Genomic DNA, 23389 nt, shown 5'->3' with positions numbered 1-23389 from the left:
GGCCCTCTTCCATACAGTGGGAATGCTGATTATTGTATTACTTCAGCCCTAAATCACATTTAGGTTTTGTTACTTTGCAAATTTTTCTACACAGTGTGGCTCCTCTCTCTGTACTTTTCTTCTTTTGAAGCAGATTCTATTTTCTGTTATGACATTAGGTCTTGTGAAAACAATCATTATAACAAAGCAAACAATCAAATTGTATAGCAAAATACTGTGCCAGTTACCTTTTTTTTTTTCCTCCTGTAAGTATACATATCACTTTTGAACCACATTATTTGTTTAGGAGGAGACATGAATATCTGGCCTGTGCAAAAGTCTCAGATAAATGCAAGGGGAAATGCCTCTTAGATACTTCTGTATGGTAGGGTTGGACACAGTGCCTTGGCTTTTCAGTGTGTGTGCAAGTCTGCACATACACCAGGTTGGAAAATGACACTTAAAATGCACACACTTTCCAACATAAAGTGTAGTCATGTATGGTGAAGCATATGTAAAAATGCATGCAAGATTAGGTTTTCTTTTTGTTTGGAGAGACAAATAATACCCTGTTGTGCCTGTGATACAAAGAAAGCCTCAGGACAGCCTCTTCAGCCTGTGACATTCTCCTGTAAAATATTGATCCTCTCTAATGCCACATTTCAGTGTCACTGGTGATGGAAAGGCTTTTTAACAGGCTTTTAACTATGAGATCTATTCTGTTTACCCTGGTGTGTCCCTGTCTTCTTACCCCAAAGCCTCTTATGACAGTGCCTTTGGAACAATAGATTAGGTGTTTATTTCCTGTAGGATATGAAAACTTTCCCTTTGTAATTTATCAGTTGAAGAAAGCCAATATTTAGATAAGCTTCTGCATTGTTTGTTTTGTTACAATATTTATACAGAGTGAATTTGTGGAAGCTTTTTAGACCAGGGTCCTTTCTAGGGCAGCAGTGCTAATGTAAGGGGCAGACAGCTCTTGCTTTGAGTGATGAGGAGCACAGGATTTGCTGGAAGCATGTTCTCTGTTCATAATTGTGCAGTTTATCACTTCTGTTTGCATCCTCACTAGAGCCCAACTCTTAAAAGCTGTTTCTGGGCTCCACAATAAGCCTTTATTACATGTAGTGTAAATATGATTTACATGATACTCTAATTTTTTCCATTTATTTAAAAGTTCCTTGGTCTTTATGTTGAGGCTGCAAGAGGGCTTGGTTTTCCATAATAATGGGAGCAGATTTGTAAATATTTTGTATGAATTCTTATGCAAGTGAAGATAGCCAAATGAATTTTTTTTGTTTGTATCTTTTACATTTGCAGTATCTCAGTTGTCCTAAGCACTTCATGATTTGTAAGGAAAAATAAAATCCTTGTATTAATGATGAGTATTTTTACAATGTTACTCGGTTTTCCTCCAACTTTAAAGAAATAGTTTAAGAAATTTTTAATAGTTAACATTTGCAGTGAATCATGCAAATACTAGTACAAAGGCAGTCTTTATGTGGCAGCTATCAGTTTTATCATTCTAGCAGCTTTTCCAATACAATCTAGTGGATTAAACATTGAGCTGTAGGCCAGGAAACTCCTGCTTTTTCTGCTTTTGTCAGCCAGGGGCTGTTGTACTATTTTTCCATGTTGTAGATCACTTCATGGCTATTTAGCTATGCATCACAGCACTCTATTGAGGTAAGCTATTGTCACTCCCACACTTTGAATACAGTGAGAGTAAATGTCAGAAAGAATGTGACTTGCTTGGGGTTATGCAGTCAGACTGAGAAATTAAAAAAGAAAAAGGAGACCAGGTTTCTAATTATTTCTAATACATTAGGCCATGATATGAAAGAAAGTGGGTAAGAATAATAAACCTATGAGAGACTTAGCTTTACCATGTGTGAAGTCTAAAAATACCCAGGTTTTAAGCAGAACAGCCAGCACAGTCAGAAACTGAAAGCCACCTTAAAAGCAATGGATTGTTCAAAAATTAGTGATATTGGATGCTTTGTTTCTTGTGGCCCACTTTTAGGACATGGTACCTCGTTTTTGAGAACAGAAAGACTGATTTGAAATTATAGATAGTAGCATTTGTGATGTAAGAACTGATATTTTGAGCTATCTGAAGTTTAGTGAGAGAAATTTAAAATTTTGTTCAGCATTTGGTACCTCATTTGTATGAGTTCTTGTATACTTTAAAAAATCAGTATGTAAGTGTTAAGTGTTGTATAACTTCATCACAGATTGTTTCCAAGGTGTTTAGCTTGAGACTTTGAATCTAGTTTTATGGTTTTACAACATTGCCAATTCTTACTGTCTTATAAAGGTGCTTTGTATGTTCAGGAGTGAGATTATGGCTTCATAAATTTTATTGCAGATAAGGATGTTACTGACAGCAGGACTGCATTAATTGTCAGACTACACAGATATGAGTATTACTGTCAGATGCTTTAATGCCACCTCCATTTATTGCCTGACAGCAAGTACAGGAGTCTGGCATGATTGCTCATGTTGAAGAAAAAATGAGGGCATTGTATGTCTGTGCTGGGTGCTGCTGAGCCTGTGATCTCACCAGCACCTTGTGTTCAGTCTCGCAGGGAGCAGTACAGGTGGGACTGTGCAGCTGCTCAGCCCACAGATGCAGAGCAGGCAGTACAACCCCCCCAGTGCCTTTTGTGGGTTTGGTTCACCCTTTATCTAGCAAACCCACCCAGTGAGATAATCAGCATCATCAGGTGCATCTCAACTTCCCCTTGCCTGAGTCAGTGGAAAGCAGTGGCTGCCAGAGCACGGTGCTGTGTCAGTCAGCCGTGGGCTGTAGCTGCCCCTTGAAGTTCCCAGGCTTTTTCTCTGTTGCTACATTAGTGCCCCCACATTTCACTGGCTGGTTTTGCTCTCACTAGTTTGAGGATAACACAGTGCATGCTCTGCTCTAGTCCTGTCAGGACTACCATCCAGGATAGCCTGGATGCTGTTGAGATAGAGCTGGGTGATTAAACAGTAGTTGTGCTCTAGGTGGTTAAGTTTGAGCTGCTCTGTGAAGAACAAATGATGAAACTTCAGCTTGTATTTGTGTTTGTCATGCAAATATGAAATTACATGAGTATTTCCTTTTTAAATATAAAGTAAAATGTTAAATGTGATCAGGAAGCTTTCTTATATAGAGTACAGAATAGAAGTTGACAGCAGCCATTAATGTTTAATTTATGACTTAACTTTCCTGACTGAGAAACTTGTTCTGGAGGTAGAAAGCTATAACCAGGTGGGCTTGTGTGCGTTTAGCTGAAGGAATTTTAAGTTCCCACGTTCTGATGGAGCCTGCCTCCTCCTCAGTACTGTGCCCAGAGTTAAATGCCCAGTGTCTGACAGTACACGAGCCCAAGAATTTTAGTGAGAAGCAGAACAGGAATTGAGCCTTTGCTGAAAATGGTTTAACTTTTGCATTGAAATAGATTATGAGCAATCAGGCAGCTTCAGCTGGAGGGGAGGGGCTAGCAGCAGCAGGGACAACATTGTAAGCTGCTTGAGGCCAGGAGGAGCATGATGTTGCACACTTTACATGGGACATGTTTCTTTTCTATCAGTCATTTGTCTTTCAGGACCTGCTGTATTCTCATTGTCATACTTTTTGAGGTCTGGAAGTAAAAATAGCCGTGCTGTTGCGTGTACCTCTTCTTTGATCCATTAATGTTTTCCTTTTCTTCACAGAAGGAAGTTTACCCAACAGTAACTGATTCAGAATTTGCCTAGGGCTGTAGATGACAGATGCTCTCAGTGGTCCATGTGTTCTCAGTGGAACTTAAGCCCAAGTGCACATGCAGTCTTTAAAAGGCCTTTCCTGGTTTTGAGTAGTTTTCCCCTTAATATTTTTTCACTTCACATGAAGTTCACAGTTCAAGTCTGTTTTGTGAAGTTTGAGCTTTGCCACCTAAACATTCTTTGTGTATATGTAATCAATGAAGTGGTTAAAGATTCAGATATCTTCTGATTAATATCTATATACACCAGCATACTCCAAACCATGTCATCAGTCTATGCCTAAATGGGGGCATGTGCAAAGAGAAATTATTCTGACATGTTTTCCTGTGCAGGCTCTTGTTTTAAAAGTTCCCCTTTTCAAGTGTGCTTTGAGTTACTTCCTCCATTCCATTGACAAATGTGTAATAGTCATGTCCTCTTACAGCTGAGTTCTCAGTTCTAAATGATAGAATGCTTTTCCAAAGCCATTTATGCTCAAGGTCTTATGTAAAGTCATTGTTGGGGCAAAAAAAAGTCTGACAAAAACTTGATAATTGCTCATTTCCCCTTCCTTCTCATAAGAACTTTGATGTGTCTGAGATATCTATTTGGCTATCAACTTAATAAAAATAAAAGGCATGTAAAGGGCAGATAACCTACACTGAGGAAGCAAATTGTCTCACATTTTAACCTTCTGTACTCAAAGCTTTGTGCCAAAGATTAACTGATGTTAAGTACTTTCTTCAGTCACCAAAAGCTTTTCCTCTTCCTTTCACCACTTTAGCATTTTGTCTATGCAGGCCTTTGACTATTGTTGATTAAACATGCCTGTTCTTGAGAAAGGACTGTGTCATGTGGTGTACTGTTCTTCATTAGTGAAAACATTATTTATGGGTATGTTTGGAGAGTACACCTAAAACTTCTTATCTTGCTTGACATAACTACTGGCTCTGAAATGCTGCCTGTGTATTAACTAGAAGAACCTAGCTAAGACGTGGTGTGGTTCTCAAAAAAATGTTTCCTTTTTCTTCTTCATCTTCCTGTTGAATGCAGAATCTGCATCCCAAGTGTCAGGCTTTGTGAATGAAATCTTGGCCTTCTGGGAGTGGGAGTTTTGCCATGAGTTCATCAGAGCCAAGATTTTACCACAAATTTTTTAATTAGCTCATCTTCTCCATCACACAAGACTGAGTACAGTTTATCCCATTCTGTGGAGGAAGCTGGAAATGTTACTTTGTTATTTTTATTCACTTTGTTGAAATTTCCAAGGACTGTCCCATGTCTGCTTGCTTCTTGTTCTATATAAATCAATGCTCTTTGTATATGTGGACCAAGTTGTGTTGAACTGTGATGGCTCTGTTGCTAATTGTTAATTAAGAATATACATTTGAATATACAAGATATAATTGTCTTTAGGAGCAACTGTGCAGAGCAGTTTCACTCCAGTAATTGATAGAATTACATTATCCGATGAACAGTTAAGAGCATTGCGTGCCCACTGTCCAATACTGATATTTTCTATCTTTGTGTAGGTACTTAAACACTTCTAGCATAAAAATGAGTCACTGACGCATTTTGTACAACCTACTGTAAGCTTGGGTAAATGCAAATGGTAAAAAGAAGAAGCTGCTTCCAGGTTAGGTATCAGCTTTTAACCACTAACAGGAAATAAATGGGTGCTACCCTCTATATTTTGAACAGTGGCACTTAAGCTTCTGTCTTCTAGTTGTTTTGAAGAGAGATGGCATGTCTGTTTTGATAGGGTGGGGAGAATCTCAAGGCTAAATGCCTACTGACAAAATTATTTGACAACTGAACCATGCATCAGCAATGGTAAATAATGTTTGTGGTAAAGGGAAAGAGCAGCTATTGACCAGATCCTGCTTTGTGGCAGGACTTCCTGTGTGAATGTAAGAGCACAGTATTTGGACTTAACAGCACAAAGGGCTAGGGCAGCTAATAATGTTTTGTTCTATTACTTTTCAGTAGCTAGTCTATTGTGGTGAGGAGCACCTACTGCTGAACGAGTGTACATGGTTTTAAAGTAACATACGTGGGGCTGTGTCTGCAGAACATAATTTGTCTGGGGGAATGAAACCCTTTCACGTGCAACATCTACATATTATATCCCATCAAACTATTTGAGAGAAAAAAAAGATTAATTTTAAGGATTTTGACCATATGGCAGTATTCTTCCTTTAGAGAAACAGGAAGGTTAACATTATGCCATGTGAAGTTGTTTGCCAGCTCCTGAGCAGTTCTGACATGCTTGCACATATGGAGAGCAAGCAGATATCAGTTCCGCTTTGCTTAGCATTTATGAATCCATGCAGTGCTGAATGGAGCTGCTGCACTTGCCTCAGCAATCAGCTGGGTTCTGTTCCAGTTTCTGGGAGCTGCCCTGTGGTCCAGCAGGCAGGCTGTGATCTCTAGCATGATCCTCAGACCTTTCCCAGCCGCCCGCTGCCCTCTGCTAAAGGAAGGAGCAGCTGCTATGAGCAGCAAACATAGACAGCAAACAAACTCCTTCTTCCTTCTGCTCCCAACCTGCTGTTAGGCCTGACATTATGTGAGGCTGCTTATAATGCTGCAGGGCTGGATTTACCTAAAGCAGTAGCTGTACCCTTGATCTTTCCCCTCCCACTCCCTCAGGGACAGCATTTAGTGAGCCCTTAGGGTTTGGCTCAGTTTTCTTGTTTGCTTTTAAGTTTTACTGATGGCAGAAAGTGACTTCCCAAGAAACTGGGTAAAAAGGTTTCAGCGTAGACAGAATCTGCCCAATAACATTTGCTATATTCTGAAATAAAATTTGGAAAGACTGGAAAAGCAGTAGTGCAGGTTATTTCCCAGTTTGGAATGGTCTCTGTGCAGTGCTGAGTTCTTCCAATGCTCATTTCTCCTGACAATTTGGAGCAAGGGAAGATAAACCAATATATCAGTGTTATCACAGTCCTGAATTTGAGATTGCAAAAAAAATGAAGTGGTGGCATGAGTCAGTCTTGAACTGTGGTTCATGTCACCTGCTTAGCCTAGTCCTCTCCTACAGCTCCTGTCTGGTGCATCTCATCTGTCCTCCACCTCCAGGAGCTGGGGTGAGACTGCTTGCAGCAGAAATACTCTGTCAGCAGGATGAAGAGTAAGGAGCCAAAAGTGGATCCCAGTCCCTCTTTCCACACTGCTGAGCAACGAGCAGAGTTGAGTTGGGAAAAGTGTCCCCATGTGGAATAAACGTTTGGAAAAACTTTCATCCAGGTGCACCTCCCACCTTGGGGAGAAAGTTCCCAGCAAAATTGGGTAGGCTAGTGAGAAGTGTGGGTTACCATAAACCTCTTGCCAGCAGGTTTAATAGTAAACAAAATAGTAAACAAATGCCTTACTTAGGAGTTTTCCTGATATCAACTGTTGTTCTTTTGTGGAAATGAATTATCATGCTGTGTGAGCCCTGGATATTAAGGCTATTGACCTGATACTTAATATTCAAGCAAACTGTATATTTTGTAGTTTTGTTTAAAATCAGTAGGGAAGACTTGTTCTTTTCCTTTGATGTTTTTAAAAAGTGAAAGATTTCTAAAAATTTTATAGTAACAAGAAGGATGGAGGCCTGGTTGATATTTGCTTTAAAATGATTTGGGAAATTTGGATAGATTTGGCTCCTGTCTTGAGCTTAGGCAGACTGACAGTCTTTTGTGCATCTTCTAGAGCCTCAGATAGGCACAGAAGTTCCTGGTATTTGTCAGTGGCTTTTCATAAACATTTCTCTGAAAAACCAGATTGCATCTATTTTCATCTGGGTTGGATGTTGCATCTGAATCTACAGTAACTGCTCCATGTGGGGTGTGTCAGATTCCAGGGCAAAATGTGTGCATTTAGCTGCACTCTGACACGGCTCCCAGTGGTGTCTTCGTGACCTTGCAAGCCCTGCCTCAGAGGCCTTGTTCAGGATGCTGAAACTGCTTCATGCCAGGGTGGCAGAACTTTGTCGTAAGAGTAACTTCAGGATAATCTGTGGTCATGCATTTTTTTTCCTTCAAAGTACTGCGGTTAAATTAAACCACAAATTTGCAACTGCTGGAAACATGATACAGTTAGGTAGGGTTTGTGTACTTTTATTTGCTTTATAACTGTTTTCTGGTGTTTCAGTCCACAGAGGCTCACTGCTTCATTCCAGGCTGGAGACAGACTTTCCCTGTATCTAGAAAACCAGGACTTTGAGTATTTTTCTTTTTTTTGCCAACTTGCAGTCAGTTTTGTTTTCAGATAACAGAGTGTGTAGTAAAGGTTATATTTAACAAGCATAGTATAAATTGTGTTCTCAGTAAGGCCTTTCAAACGTTTTTTTGTTACTTATTTCCTTTTGAGTACTGTCTGCTTCCCTACAAGAAATTCAGTCATCCAGTGGCTTCTCTAATCAATAACTGGAAGCTGGCTGGCCCCATTATGTGGTGTTAGATGTGGTTGGGAAGGAGGTGTGACCTGTGAACCCACCCTCCATGTCAGCAGGAGCTGATGGAAAAGGAAGTGTTCAGCAGTTGAATTGGCACTCCTTCAGCTTGTTCCTTGAAAAGGGGTCCTACCCTTCCACAGAAGGTTGTGCTAATAAGCATAGCTGCTTCTAGGAACAACCCTGAAATATATTTGCTAATGGAAATGTTTTGAATAATCAATACATGCTGCTTCAGAATTACCAAACCTCCAGATTTTTTCTCAGAAAAAAGAAAGCATTATAGCCTCCTAATGCAGGACTGAGCCTAGACTCAATCCCTGGCTCCAAAGGAGGAATTCTCTCTGAGCAGGATGAAGTCACTTTTCCAGTTTTCAGTAAAATGAACTTTTTCTTTTGTTCTGTTGCATTGTCTAATCTTTCCTGCTTGTAAACTCTGCAGACCTACTACAATAAAAGATTCCGGTTATTATTACAGTAGTTCTGTTAATACTAAAAATATAGATTTCTTTCTTACAAACTGTCAGTCAAAGATCATGGCAATTCTCTGTTTCTGTGGTACATGTAATCCATTTTAGGTTGACCTTCTTGTTGATTAGATTAACTTTTGATCCTATGATACTGATTTATTGCAGTTTTCCATCTTCTCTTTGCAAAATGAATTATCTGGTATTTTGTAAACCCAGCTAATGCCATTTCTCAGGAGTGAATTTATTCAGCTGAATCCTTATGTTTTGCATAATAGTATAATTGATTTGGGAAAAAGCATTCTGTTTATGTAAGAGTAACCTTTTCTGTAAAATAAGCCTGAAAGCATGTTACTGTAGTCTTATTTCAAGGTATTTGAGTTTTTAACTGGGAGTAAAACATTGGAAGGTGTTTTGGGAATACTTGTAGGCTGCTGGTCCCAGTGATCCCATGACCTCTGTTTTGCTGTAGGAAGCTTGGAGTCACTCTTGGAGCAGCTGACCATTTTCAAAGCTTTCACAAGAGAAAGACAAAAGCTACAAGAAAAATGGCTTTTTAGCCCATGAGAGGCATCACAATCATTTTATGCTTAATGTAGCTAGGAAAATGCGTGAAATACTGCTGATTTTAAAATATCTTTTTTTCAACCTAATTTCTGAAATGAGGAGCTTTCATTTTATTCAGTCTGTTATTCAGGTTGAGCAAATGGCCAGTTTGCTCTCAGGCTCATCTGAGTGCATTGAAGCATTCTTTCCTGAGAAGGAAACATTTATTTAAGACTAGCAAAAATATTTCTATAAAAACGCTTGTATACCTTGGTACTTTGTGATGGTAAGGACTTGAACACTGTGTAACAGTAGATACTGTGAATGCTAGCAACACAATTGAACATTTTTAATGTGTCTTTTTAATAGTTGTTTGATATACTTTTATTGATACCTGTCTTACAGTTTATATTGCTTAATGCATTTTATTTTTATAATGTTTAAAACATGTGGAGGTTAATTTATAAGATACTTCTGTGATATAATTTTTAACAATAGTGTTGCAGATACTTGCTTAATATTTAAAATGCTAATTACAACTTCAGCATAACATTTCTGTGTCAGACCATAGACACTCCATATCCTTCAATCAGTTCAGCTTATAATATAATGGTGGGAATTATGCACCCAAATTTAGTTGAATGAATACTAGTTTGGATTTTCTGGCAGTAGAAAGACCTCAGCTATACAGCTCTTATTTAATCTTTAGGCTTCTCCTGGAATTACTTGCACAAACTGGCTTGCTTTGGTTGAAGTTGGAATGGTGTGAGTGCCTATGGATAAAACTAACATTTCCTGTGGTGTTTTTGGTGTGTTTCAGGGGAAGGTCCACCTGGAGCTGAGACTGAGTGAAGTCATAACAGACACTGGTGTTGTCTGCCACAAGCTCGCAACTCGGTAGGACTTGAAATATAGCTGTGAAGTTATGAGAAACAGACTGATTGCAAACAGTCTGCACTGCTGCATTTAAAAATAGTTGGAGGAATCAACACATTTAGTTGAACATTGAATGTTCCTAATCAGAAATATCCTTATGAGTTTATAGCATGTGAGTTTTTTTCATTTTCCCTTTCCCTCCCTCTATGTAATTTTCTTCCTAATAACCTTAAATGTTAATCATTTCCTTACCCAATTTAGTCATGGCATAAATACCAAAAAGACATCAAAGGGTAATATTAATGTCCTTCTAGTTTGCATTAAGGACCTTACCAGCTAAGTAAATTTGTAGCACAGCTTGTGTGGTGAGAGTGCTACAGAGCTGACTTAAAACAAAAGTTTGCTATCACTTACTAAGGCAGCCTCAGAATCAGCCATCTGGTCTCATTCAAGTTGGAACAGAGATGCCACAGGACTCAAATGGCAGTAAAGATTTCTCTGTCCTGTGGGGAGGAGTCTGCAAGACCACTGCTCTCAGGCCACACCAAAGCCTTTCACGTTACCCCAGAAGCAGTGGCAGAGCTGGTTTGCCTCTGTGAGGAATGCTTTGTGTTCTCTGGCAGAAGAGCTGTCAAAATCACACTGCTGGCATCATACACTTCTGTGTCAGTCATGTCAATATGATAAATGCTGTGCTAGGGAAGTTCTGACCAGCCCAATTTTCAGCCCAGTATTTAGTATCATTTTGTTGCTGCCTTTGCTAAGGCTTTGTCCTGGTAGTCTTTACATCTGGGACCTGTTAACAAATGCAGGTGACAAATATGGTGACCTCCATCACTGTAGGCCCACTCTTGATATGAGGATGGGCTGGGGTAAGTGGTCCTGCCTGCCTGTGCATGTACCCTCTGGCCATGCAGGTCCTACCAGAGGTAGGTACATTTGACCTCTTCCTCTCTGCAGTCTGCTCTCATGAGGCAGGGGATGGTCTGCTGCTGTGAAGGCTCTGAGCTCCAGTGAACTTGTCAACCAGGGCACAGTGCTCCTGGAACACAGCTGAACCTCTTTGAGAACAAAAATTGCCATGTCAGTATAGCTGTGCACCACCTGGAGGGCCCAGCCTTCCTCTAGCTGCTGCCTGAGGACTCTTATTGTGTCATTCTCCATTGCACGACTTGAATATGACCAGGTGATGATGGTCACACACATGCTGAGAAATCAGAGCTCAAACCTGAATCTACCAAGTCCTAGGCTGGCATCTTTTAAGTGTTGCTTGTATTGCTATTGGTCCTAAGGCTTTGTGGGACAAGGGGAAGTAGAAGGTGGGAAAAGGCAATTCCTTTGTTAGAGAGGGTGAATATGTGTGGAACATACAGGACAGTGAGTTTATCACTGAGCTTGGACTTTCCTTGAAGCATGCCTGGAGGATTATGTGTTTAGACAGGGAAAGGAGCACAGTTGTCCTGGTTACCACATTGAGGTTTTGGTTTTTTTTGCTTTGGCCTTTCTGAAAGTGTATAATGCACTCCTTAGATGTGATACAGCCACAGAGCCTTCTGTCCTTATCCTTTGAACCCTAATTGTGGGTTGAAATCCTGTGATATCCGTGGCTCTGCAAACATAGATTAACTGAAATGCCCTTCTGCTCCCATCTGTTTTGAATAGTTAGGAGGTGTACTGAAGGACCTTCAGAAGTGTTTGCCTGTGTTTGTTTTATTTTGAGAGAGTATGCCATGCCACAGCCAGCTGTCTTTTAAAGGTTTTGTCTTCGGTTAAGTGGGGCCCTGTAAAATTATAGTACCAATGGATTTTTCAGTGAACTTCCTGAAATGCTGGAAATAGGTGTCTGAAAAGCTCCTTCTTGATATGCAATACATGCAGCTTCTTGCTTCATGAATAGCAGTAAGGCAATGACTACATTAACAGTGTGATTTCCAAGCTTTTTCATTTGGCTAGACAGGTTTTAAATACTTACTCAGATTTTTGCTTATATATTCTCTATTTGAAGACTATTTCATTAACTTTCTACAATGCAGATTAAAAAAAACTTCAGTTGGTTTGTGAAGCGTTCTGTAACCGTGATTTGCTAGGTATTGTTCAGTGTATTAGCTGCAATGTGTAGAAAAATCATGGGGTTTTAGCCACTGAATCATAATGAGTTCAGGTGTCTTAGAAACAAAATTTGAAAATCAGAGTTCAAGCAAGCTTTTGTCTGCTGAAACTGTCCTTTCCCTTTGCCACCTTCTCTTTGATATCTGACCTGGACACTCTGCTTTGTCTAGTTTCCACATTTATTTGTTATTTGAGTGGTGAAAGTAGTGCTTAGCAGTTCAAATAAGAGAATTGGGAAAGAAGAATGTTTCTAGATTATGTCGTTCCACAGGATTGATGCAGGATTTCATGGCTGTCTGTCTTAGCTGTGAGAAAGAAGGGAAAGATGAAGGGGAGTGTTTACATCATGGGATAAAAAAAAGCACTTCAGAATGTAGTCCAGCATTTTCTTCATGCCACACTGCTTGCTTCAGGAAGGTCTGAACTGCAGTTCTTAACATTTTTCCACATGATCTGAAATCTCTTGCAGGTTTGTTCACAGACATCTTGGTTCTAGCGCTTCAGCCTGTAAGAAGAGTGGGGTAATTAAGCAATGCTTAGCCAAATGTCTTTGTAGCTGGAATTTGCCAGTGAGGAGAGCAGCAAAGGCAGGAGAGGCAGAGCCTTTGTCAGAGGTAGGTCAGGAGTGCAAAGCAGAGATTAGGTGTTCTAGGGAAGTGCAGGTTCCAACTGAGTGTTGTGAAAATCACTGATTTTTCTTATGAATATCTTGTGGATGTTACAGTAAGCCAATAAGGCTGTAAAAATATGAGCAACAATCTAGAATCACTTCATCTTCAAAACTGACTTGTTCTGGTGAATCTAATGCTTGTCTTGTGAACTTCCTTGACTTCGTTTTAAATGAAGCATTTAGCTGCAGAGATGAACACTACCCTGCAAACTCCCTCATACATGTAACTGGTTGAACAGTTCAGGTTTGCAGGGAGAACAAAAGCTGCATCCAGTGGGCAGCTGTTTAAAAATACCTTAGAGACACTTGCTTTTCTTAAGTCCCAGAGTAGTGCTTGTTTTCAAAGACCACACATGTTGGCTAAATGAACACCTGGCCCAATTAGGAAACTTTTTACCTCTCCAGAAGGTAAAAAAGATAGGAGCTTACCCATAGGTCTTTTTCAGTGTGCCCTCTGAGCCTGTTCACATTGCTGCCACCTCTGCATTCCAGAAAGCCTGGAAAGCTGCTGGGGCTGAGCCAGCCCTCAGTCCTGTGGAGCATGCTGTGAAGTCAGCTGGATGAATGGATGGAAAAATTCATCTGAATGGAAGGGCAAATTAAAATACTTAAGTGCTGAGCTCTTGAACATTAAGTAGTAGATTATTAAAAAATGCAAAAGGCAAGTGTGCTTCCTTAGCCCCTGCAGAGGAAGCAAAAAATTCAGTTCAAAACCAGTTACCTAATAGCTTCTCCTTAAGAAGCATTCAGTACTTTCATTTAGTCTTAAACGACTAAGCTGTTGTGCTTCATCACAGGCCGTGGTCTCAGCCAGCTGCTACAGCACAATCTCCTGGGCTGAATCCCTGCACAAGAGATTAAAAGGAGAAGCATTAGTGGATTTAAGTTGCATTGACAGTACAGATGTAGGCACCACACTCACACTGCTTGTGTCCCCCAGCAACTTCTTCTGTCATACTCTGTAAGAACCACAGCTCTCTCTTGGGATGCTCCTTCTGGGAAAGGTTTGCTGCTTGTGGGCATCCCTTGTGGGACCTGGTACAAAACCTGGTGGTCCTTGTGACTGACCCCCATCAGTCTCCTGTATCCCAGTTACAGGACTTGGGATGCAGGCTCTTGATGTGTATGTTCACACTATACAGGGAGATGAGATGTGCAGCCTGCTGACCACAGACCCTTGCCCGAGTATGTCAGATAAAAAACAACAAGTATGGACTTGGTGGTTTGGGACCTTCCTCTAGCTGCACTTGTACTGAACACTGTTGTGCCGTGTAGTGAGTCACCTTGAGTGCTGGGAAAAAGAAAGTCTTAGTAGGTCTGGCTTCTCTCCTTTTTGTCTTTTACTCACAAAAGATCTTGCACTGTGTTCCTCCTCAATTTTACAGTCACAGCCTTCCTGACCCTCTGCACAGTCAGCCACTGCTTGTTGTGACTAGCAAAATCTGGCCTCACTGGCTGTGAGGTGAAGCCTCTCTCCTGTTTGTCACCTGCCAGAAATCTATCTGTAATTTTATGAAGATTTTTAAGATAGGCCGTGGAAGGAAGTGGTCAAGACTTTCCCATGCTTCTGGCTGTTTGTGTCCATACACACCCCTTTGTGCTGACACACAGCTTTTGGCAGCTGCTTGAGCCCTGTTGTATTTTTTTTTCCCTCATGCTTTTTAAGCTGAAACAGGCCTTAATCCTATGTATCGTGGAACTGCACTTTCTTTTTCTGTAATGCAGAAGAAGGCAAATGACCAGGGAGAGATTCTCTTTCTGCAGCCATGCTGGGTGGAGATGTTTGAGCTGTCATGAACAGTGTGTGTCTAGCCATATTGCATGAATATATCTGAAAATTAATGGTATGTACTTTTCCCTGAACTTTTTTTTTTATGAGCCACCACTTCCCATGTACAGAAACCTTTCCTGCTTTACAACCAAAGTACTTGGAAAGGATCCCTAGACTTTTTGTAAACCTTTCCCCACCATTGCTAGAGCAGGTTTTGGGCAATGTATTTGTGTTTAGCACAGAAGGGTGGTTCCCCAAAGGCTTAAGGCCTCTGGGCTGTCCAGACAACTTTGTCTCATCTGTCAGAGCCACACAGGCAAGGAACAGCAGATACGTGCATTTGTATTTATTTAATAAAGAGGAGGGCTCCTGTAGATAGCTTTGTAGCAATCTGCAGGCTTTGCTGTGGTTAAGCTACTAGAGGCAACATTTAGAAGCAGTGTTCTGTATTTAGCAAGATGACATCTTGCAGCATGCCTGAAGGAACAGGCCACTGAACTCCTGTTGAAAGTCAGAGTGAGCTGGGAGCCTGGCTCCCTGATCATCCTCTGAGAATTCCAGCATGTGTATGTAATTAGTCACATTTAAATGTCTGTATTTATTCGCTGTCCCCAGCTGCTCCTTCAAGTGTTGTCTTATGTCTTGTCTCTTAGTTTTAAAAAAGCTTGGAAACATCTGCTTTGGAGAGCTCACCCCTCCTCCCCTCTGCTTCTTTTTTCTCCCACCCAGTAAATCTATATAGCTAAATAACAACATCTGTGCTTCAGAGGCTACTGCTGTCTTTCACATGCAGTAACACACTTATCCAGTAAGTAATTCGTAAGTCTACAAATACATTATCAATGCTGAAATTTTATTTGGAAAGTGAAGCTTTTGTAGCTCTGGTATGGAAGATGTGGCTGCTCTGCATTAATTTATGAATTAAATGCTGTGCAGCTCTCTTGAGGGCTCCACAAGATGTATTCCGACCATGTGGAACAAAGCTGAATGGGCAGTTTACAACAGCAGGCAGGAGAGGAGACAATAAGTAGGTATGACATCCCCAAGATCAACGCTTCAGGGATTGTTAAAAGAACAGTGACTGATCTGTGGGCTTTAAAAGCCTTCTGAAGAGGAAGAGGGAGGTAAGGAAGAAGGTTTCATTTGTCAGGTGTGGTTAAAGCAGAAAGTCTCTGCCTAGGCGTGGGAGTCCTGGGACTTGGTGGTGCTTCCCTTGCCTTCCCTGCCATGGGAGTAGAGCACAGAGCATGCAGTGAGCAGCATCTGACCTTCCTCTCTGATGGCTCACATTATAGATCTGAACTTCCTTGTCCATGAGCATTGCTGCTCACTGGTTGACAATCACTGCCCTAAAGCAGATTGACTTTATGTAACTGTTTAAAAGTCTCTTATGCAATATGATGTTTCTGAGGTTAAGGTAAATGATGGCTTTGTTTTGAAAATTTCAGCGCTCAGCCTTTTTGTTTTGTTGGCCACAACTCATGAAGGGCAAAGTTACATATATCAGGTCTGGTTGGAAGGCTGAGATAATGGCCATTCCTGCTTTTGGATCAGCAGTCTGGATCCTAATCTAAAGCATAAGAGGAAAACATGGTTTTGTCTGGTGCAGGTCTGCTGTTTCCTCCTGTGATTGCAAAAAGTATTTTCCTTTTCCAGATTGGAGCTGGTGTTCCACCAAAGATCCAGCAGCAACCTGGGGTTGTTTCTTCATGGAAGCAATGTTTTGTTGCTGTGTGAGGCTGTAATGCTCAGTCTCAGGCTTTTGATGGTTGTGTTGATGTGGTGCAGGGCTGCAGCTCCTGTTGGAGGTCAGAGGAGGCCAGAACTGGCAGTGGCTGCTTTTCCTGTCATGTTGCATCACTTGGGACTGTGCCTACATCCAGAATGGGTCCTTGAGCCACTCAGCCCTCTTGGGTTTGCTGCTTCCAGTTTAGAGAATATACATTTATGTTGCTTTAGTAAAGTTTCCATTCCACTGCAGAGACATGCAACCAGCTTTGAACTCCCCTCAGGGTCAAATGAGGCTTATTTTCCTGCCTAAAAGATGATCAATTAGGGGAAAAAAGGTATTGCTAACTACAAGAAGGCCGGTTTAATGTATGCATCAATCAGATGAACTCACAGTATTTTGAAAAATTTCAACCTCTGTTTGCTCCTGGGAAGGAATGCTAATGAAGGCATGAAGTAGTTTCATGGCTTCATTTTGAATAAACTCATGCATCCATTAAATGTGTTACAATCTCCTTTCTCTGGAGAGCATGCCCTGCATCAAGCTGCACCTTTTCCTGCAGGATTGCATCTTGATCATGCTTTTCATCTGGTGTGGGTTTCATAACAAACTGATGGGGAGAAAATGCTCAGAGGTTAAATCACATAGCATCTGGTACTTTTTTTTATCATGAAGTGCTGCAATGCTGTGGGTTTTGAGAGTACAGAGGAGAAGAAAGAAGAGAGATGTATCTTTATAAGGCTTTAACATAGCGCATAAAGTTTTTCTTTTTTCCTCCCAGCTCTCATAACACTGAGTTTACACTGTCTCTGCTGTGCTTCTCCATCCCCACCATAGCCTCTGTTGACTGTTTTGTAGCCTAAATCAAGTTTCAACTGTTCTCCATTAAACCTCTGACATATAGAAGTACTGTCTTCTGCTGCTGCTGTGTTTCCCACTAAATGAAGTTTGTTTCACACTCCTTTGTTTTTGTATTCAGTGTTTCTTCAGTGCTTCTCCTCTATTAATGAAATTCTTTATGCAAATCACATACAAGTATTATTTTATCTGTAATCCCAATCAACAGCAACTTCAATTAGACTCTTCTCCAGCAGAACATACTTTAAAGTGCTCACCATTTTGAGATTGGATAGTCATCACATGATTCTGGAATAGGTATAAAACTTGGTTTGTAATTAAAGACTCAAATATAAGTCTTAAGCCATTCTGTTTTAGCAGTAAAAGCTGCTGTGTAGATAATGTGACAGTACTTCCTGTTTTACACAGAGTATGCACAGACTGGGATTATAAATGGAGGCAAATTATTCAAGCATAAATCCTAATGGTAAATTATTTTATTTCTAAATGTGCTCGAGGTCAGTGTTAGGGTGCTTCAGGGGCATTAGAGAATATTCCTATAGTGCCAGTGTTTGTAAAAGGTGTGTGGATTTTGAGAACTGTGAATTGTTATCGCCTTCAGTAGGCTGTCAGTGCCCCAAATGTCTGCAGTTTTTCCTTCACTGATGTCCTTTAATGATGATCAGCTGGAAGAGTTGAATTACATTTGAGATAGGGCCCCAGGAAAAAGCAGCTAGCTGTGTTGCAATGTGACCTATATCAAAAGGTTCTTCCCTTTGGAGTACAAGGTGTTTCACATAATACAGGGGTGAGCTTGCACCCTGTTTCATTCTGAGTGACTCTTGGGATTTCTACAGCTTCTGTGGCAGGCACCATCTGAAACCAGTGGAGGAGTTTCGAAAGGAGCAGTGTGATGAGGCACAAAGATTACAGTTGTCTCTGCAAATTTTTAAACTGTTGCTCCAAGAGCAGCACTTGCCAACATGATATTTAAGTAGCAGAATGGAGCTAGGGACTGACATCAAGGTAGGATGGAAATAGGGGAAGCTGGAGGGTAGAGAGGAAGTTGCAGGGCCCCAAGTGTTGAGGTTGGACGATTTCTTTTTTGTTGTGCTTCTCTGTTTTGTTTCAGATATAAGGAAAGTAGAGACATGGTACACAATACCTAGGAAACACTTGTCATTAACTTCATTGTTCACAGAAGGACGTGTTGAGAGGAAGTTATTGCAAAAAGTCATACAGTGGATGTGGCAATAATGAGAAAGTATCTCTTGCCCTACTCCATCTGGAATCATGTTTGTGCTTCTGGGCACATTATTGTACTGAGAATGCAACTAGTTATGTGCTGTGACTGAGTACTTTCCAGAATCCACAGTGCTAAAATCACCTGGTGTCAACTGTATGTCCCCCTACTTGTCTGTCTTGGTGTAAACCTTTGACTTGGATGCCATTTTTTGGGATTTCAGTAAGAGTCAATTGTGGAAAAACTCATCTGTTTTGCCAGTTGTATATTTGTAACGTAAAAAGCACTTGTGAGTCAGATTAAAAATCTTTCAATACACATTGTTAATTTAACAGCACTGTGAAACCTGTCATTTTCACTGTCCCATTCCTTTCTGCCATACAAGGTAGATTGCTAGTTTATCTAATAGTTTTGTTCTCATAAATCCTAAGAGAAAAGGGAAATACTCTGAAAGAAATTGCATTGAGCACAGAAATTGTCAAGGATGCTGTGCTTTTGGAGGCAGTAATGTCTGCAATTAATTTGAACTTATTTTACTGTTGACTTGCTTCCAAGCTGATGGTTTTGTAATAATTTCATACAAGCTTCAAACAGAGGCAACAATTCAGCTAGACTGTATCCAGCTGCAGATATACTTGCTGTGTATGGTTTTACCCTTTTAGTTATTTGACAGTCTCTGCTGATTTGTCCAGTTTTATGCCCCACCAGCCCAAACATCATGTTTGTAAAAGGTGGCACAGTGTGACAGCAGACTCACTATTTATGTGCTTTTCAGTCAGAAGCTGCTGAGAACTGCTGTGTGCAGCCCTTCTCTGCACAGCCGTTGAGTTTAATAAAATTAGTAGAACTGGAGTATCTTTTGAAATCTGTACCACTTATTCAAATTCTGTGGAAAATGCCAACTGATTAAAAAAAAATCGTCAGCAGGAGATTGATTGACAAATACAGACAGAAAGCATTTTCTCTTAAGCTTCTCTCTTTAGGAGACTGGGCTAAAAAGCATGCTGTTAAACTCAGAAGTGTTCATGGAACAGCTACAGGAAAAATAGAAGAGCTGGTAAATATGTCTTAGAGTGAGTGACTGCTGGATTTATGCAAGAAAAACTTTGATGACACCAAGCTGGGGAGGAGTGTTGATCTGCTGGAGGGTAGGAGGGCTCTGCAGAGGGACCTGGACAGGCTGGATCCATGGGCTGAATTCAATGATATAAGCCACACCTTGAGTCCTGTATCCAGTTCTGGGCTCCTCAGCTTAGGAAGGACCTTGAGGTGCTGGAGTGTGTCCAGAGGAGGGCAGTGAAGCTGATGAAGGCTCTGGAGAGCACATCCTGTGAGGAGTGGCTGAGGGAGCTGGGCTTGTTCAGCCTGGAGAGGAGGAGGCTCAGAGGGGACCTTCTCACTCCCTACAAACACCTGAAAGGAGGCTGTGGCCAGGTGGGGGTTGGCTTTTCCTCCCAGACAACAAGTGACAGGACAAGAGGACATAGTCTTAAGCTGTGCCAGGGGAGGATTAAGCTGGATATTAGGAAGAAATTCTTCACAGAAAGGGTGATTGGGCATTGGAAAAGGTTTCCCAGCGAGGTGGTGGAGTCACCATCCCTGGAGGTCTTTAAGAAAAGACTGGATGTGGCACTGAGTACAATGGTCTGATTGGCAAGGTGGTGTTAAGTGATGAGTTGGACTTGATGATCTCAGAGGTCTTTTTCAACCTAGCTGATCCTGTGAAATCTCAGTATGCACATTATTTAGAAGAGTCCTTCTGAATGTATGGTTACTTATTCCTACTGTGAGTGATAACCAATGTTTGGAAGCTCAAGAGACTAGTGGGAAACAAGTAGTAAAAACCATTGGGGGTGGAGAGTTTGTTTGTTTGTTTGTTTTTTGTCATGATCATTAATCAGCAAACAATTTCATGTGGAAAATTTTGAGTATATTTTAATAGTTGTGATTCCTTTGAGTTAAGCCTTGATTGCTCTTCAGAAATGTGCTCTCAAGATGAAGCAATCATGAACTTGTTGCACAAATTTAGTAGGTGTGAGCTTTCATCACTGTCTTAAAAGAGGCCAGAATGTGATCCCAAAGATCCCTTTTCATCCCAAACTATGAGAATAAATATAACATCAATATAAATTCTCTCTGCAATAATTGGAATTAAAAAGCTGATATGGGCTTCTAATTACAGCTGGTTATATCAACATGCCTATCTGACTTTGCCCTAATTTGCATCTTGTTTTTTTCTAAGATGAAGTGACAAGCCACTAAAAACTTCAGTAAAGAGCACTTTACATTGCTTTTCACCTCTAGAGGCTTTGTGCTGTACAAGCAATGGTATAACCACCACTTGGTGAAGCACACTCTTCTTTGGATGGGATGTCATAGGTTTTAACTAAACCTATGACATGACCAACCTTTCAGAGCAGAAAGTCAAATGGGACGGTGTGCCAGGGGAAATTGTTTACAATTTGTGTAATGCTTTGTTCCTGGTAGGGGCTACCAGGTTTACCGTTCAGATGTGCTTTTGTTGTGCAGGTAATCACAGCTGGTGCCTTTTCCTGTCAAACAGGTCAAAGGGATTTTGTATCCCATTAGAAGTCTGTGGCTTCCTCTCCAGGCACCTTCTGGGTTTTGCTCCATAGGTGTTTTCCTAACATCTTAAAACTTGTGGAGAGTCTTAAGAGCCTGGTGCTTTACAGTTGTAGCATTGCAGAGGATTAAGGAAGTTTTATTAAGGAAGTTTCACTGCTAATGGAAGATTTTGTCTGCAGGACCTACTTGCTTTGGTGTTGCTACAGAAAGGCCACAAAATATCCTTCATGGGATTTCTGTATTACATTCATAGTTTGATCCTTCAGGCACAGAACACTATTGCACATCTCCTTGTAGGACCAGAGGAATTATTCATATTAGGCAAGTCACCATCCTGTGACAGCTGTTTTTGAAATAAATGGTTTATGAATCCTGTTTGATCTCTTTTGCCAAGTCAGGGACACTGGTAAGAGCTTTTCACTTAATTTCATAGGAAAGTGTATTGCAAAATGTACATTTTGATCCTTATGATGCTTGTGCTTATTTGATGGGGCTTTGAGCAGCTTGCTTTAGTGAAGGGCATCCTTGCCCATTTCAGGGGAGTTGGAACTTCACGATCTTTAAGGACTCCCCAACCCAAACTATTCTATGAATATCTCTATCTGCACTTTTCATTTCAGGTAAATGAAAGTTAACAAGCCTGATCTGTACGTTGCAATTTGATTTACTAAAGAAGACTCTCCACAGACTTGGTGTATCTGGTTTAAATTGAATGTTTCTGGTTTGAGTTAGGTTTCGTTCTTTAAAATAAAGGGCAGGTTTTGAGGATATAATGCCTTGATTTTCATATTAAATACTGTGTGCTTTTTGTTTTTTGCCTCCTGTGTTTGATTACTGCATTGTCCATAATTACAATGAGATACATTGACATCTTTTTAGATATTTAAACCCTGACAGAATCAAGTTATTAATATTATTTTGTGAATTCTAGTTGGAGAGCATTTTTATGTTCTCTGTGACACAATTTGTATAACTTTAGCCCAATTCTCTTATCACAGCAAATCCAGTGTATCAGCGTTACTTTGGAACTTAGTTGGCAACATAACTGCCATTGGGTCTCGGCAGGGCTAATGAATCAACTTAATTTGAATTCCATTATGAAAGTATTGCAAAATGTAGCAAAGATCACTACCCTTTAATAAGAACTATTGTTAATCAAGATCCCAGATTGTCTGATGATTTACGTAAACATAATCAAGAGTTTTTCTGAGTTGTTTCAAGTTGAGTTTTTTAAAGCATTAAAGGTTCTGCTTACCTCAGGTGTGCCAAGGCATTCTCATTGCAGGGGATTGTAGCCTCTGTGAAGTGTTTGGAGGCACCTTTGATTGCTTTGTAGTTCCACAGGTAATTACTTCTTTTCTTTATAAATTACAACCTATTTTTGTGTTGCTTTCACTTAGAAAGGTGTATTTCTTACTACACCTAATTAAACTTTGTTACTACATCTAATTAAACACATGGTGTGAAAACCTATATGGAAGAGTATTCAAGAATTTATTTAGTAGAGAAATCAGTATACTTGGACTGGGTAGGGATGAGAAGAAGCTGGCTGGGTTTACATTCTGTTGGTGCTACAGCTTTCATTAAACCATCTCATTCTCTTGTGTTCCCTTCCTGTGCATCCCCTATCACCCAAAAGATGCTTCTCAGCTGATGCATTCTCTTGGCCCAAGAGTTGTGGGTTGTTGGGCCCTGTGGTTCAAATGTGCCATGGCATGTGAATTAGATGCTGTTTTCCAATCCTAGATGCTGTTTTCCAATCTGCTGTGCTTCATGTTCTCCCAGTTGTTCCAGGTATTTGGCAGTTCAGGCCACTCACCAGCATGTCTAAATTTTTATTTAAAATACTACTGTCTATGGCCAGCCTGGGATATCTGTTTGACATGACCATACTCAGCATTTGGGAGGAAACTCTTGCTCACCAGCTAGGTAGGAAAGCCCTAGGATGGGCTGCTTCTGTTTCTCTCTTTTGTTTCTCAGAGTTTAATACCCCCACTCTCGCACACCCACACCTACCCACTCCCCACCAGGGTGCCTATTTCCTTCTCTCTGTCATAAATTCTTTAAAGCTTCTGCTTTTAGCCTTTTCCTTACCTTTTACTTCATAATCAGATTCCTGCCAGTAGACTCAAAAGCTTTTGGGTGATTTCTTTAACTTTTACTCTGCCATGTATCACACTGTCTTAGGGATGAGTGTCAGTTATTCCTGATTATAATACCTTCCTGATTGTAAGGTATTCCTTACTAGCATAGCTTCTTCATTTTGTCTTCCTTCTTGTCATATGAGTATCAAACACCTAATAGTTGCAGATGCTTCTGGCCTCTGCTGGCTGGTGGAGGGGAGAGGTCAGGACATGTTCCTGCAGCTTGTTTTGTTTGCTTACCTGCTCATGTATGTACACAGTG

The 23389-nt window shown here is 40.6% G+C and overlaps 1 protein-coding gene across 1 annotated transcript in view; it reads left to right on the top strand.

Moving 5' to 3' along the window:
* The window catches only part of RASA3 (RAS p21 protein activator 3), a 129279-nt gene that overhangs the window by 62585 nt on the left and 43305 nt on the right, over nucleotides 1–23389 (top strand). The window contains exon 5 of the mRNA XM_058045064.1: nucleotides 9983–10059. Within this exon, the coding sequence (XP_057901047.1) occupies nucleotides 9983–10059 (77 nt within the window). The remainder of the gene's footprint in view (nucleotides 1–9982; nucleotides 10060–23389) is intronic.

The sequence above is a fragment of the Melospiza georgiana genome, chromosome 2, assembly GCF_028018845.1.
Source record: "Melospiza georgiana isolate bMelGeo1 chromosome 2, bMelGeo1.pri, whole genome shotgun sequence".
Lineage (NCBI taxonomy): Eukaryota > Metazoa > Chordata > Aves > Passeriformes > Passerellidae > Melospiza > Melospiza georgiana.
The sequence above is the reverse complement of the archived record's forward strand: the minus strand, read 5'-3'. Positions and strand labels throughout refer to the sequence as shown.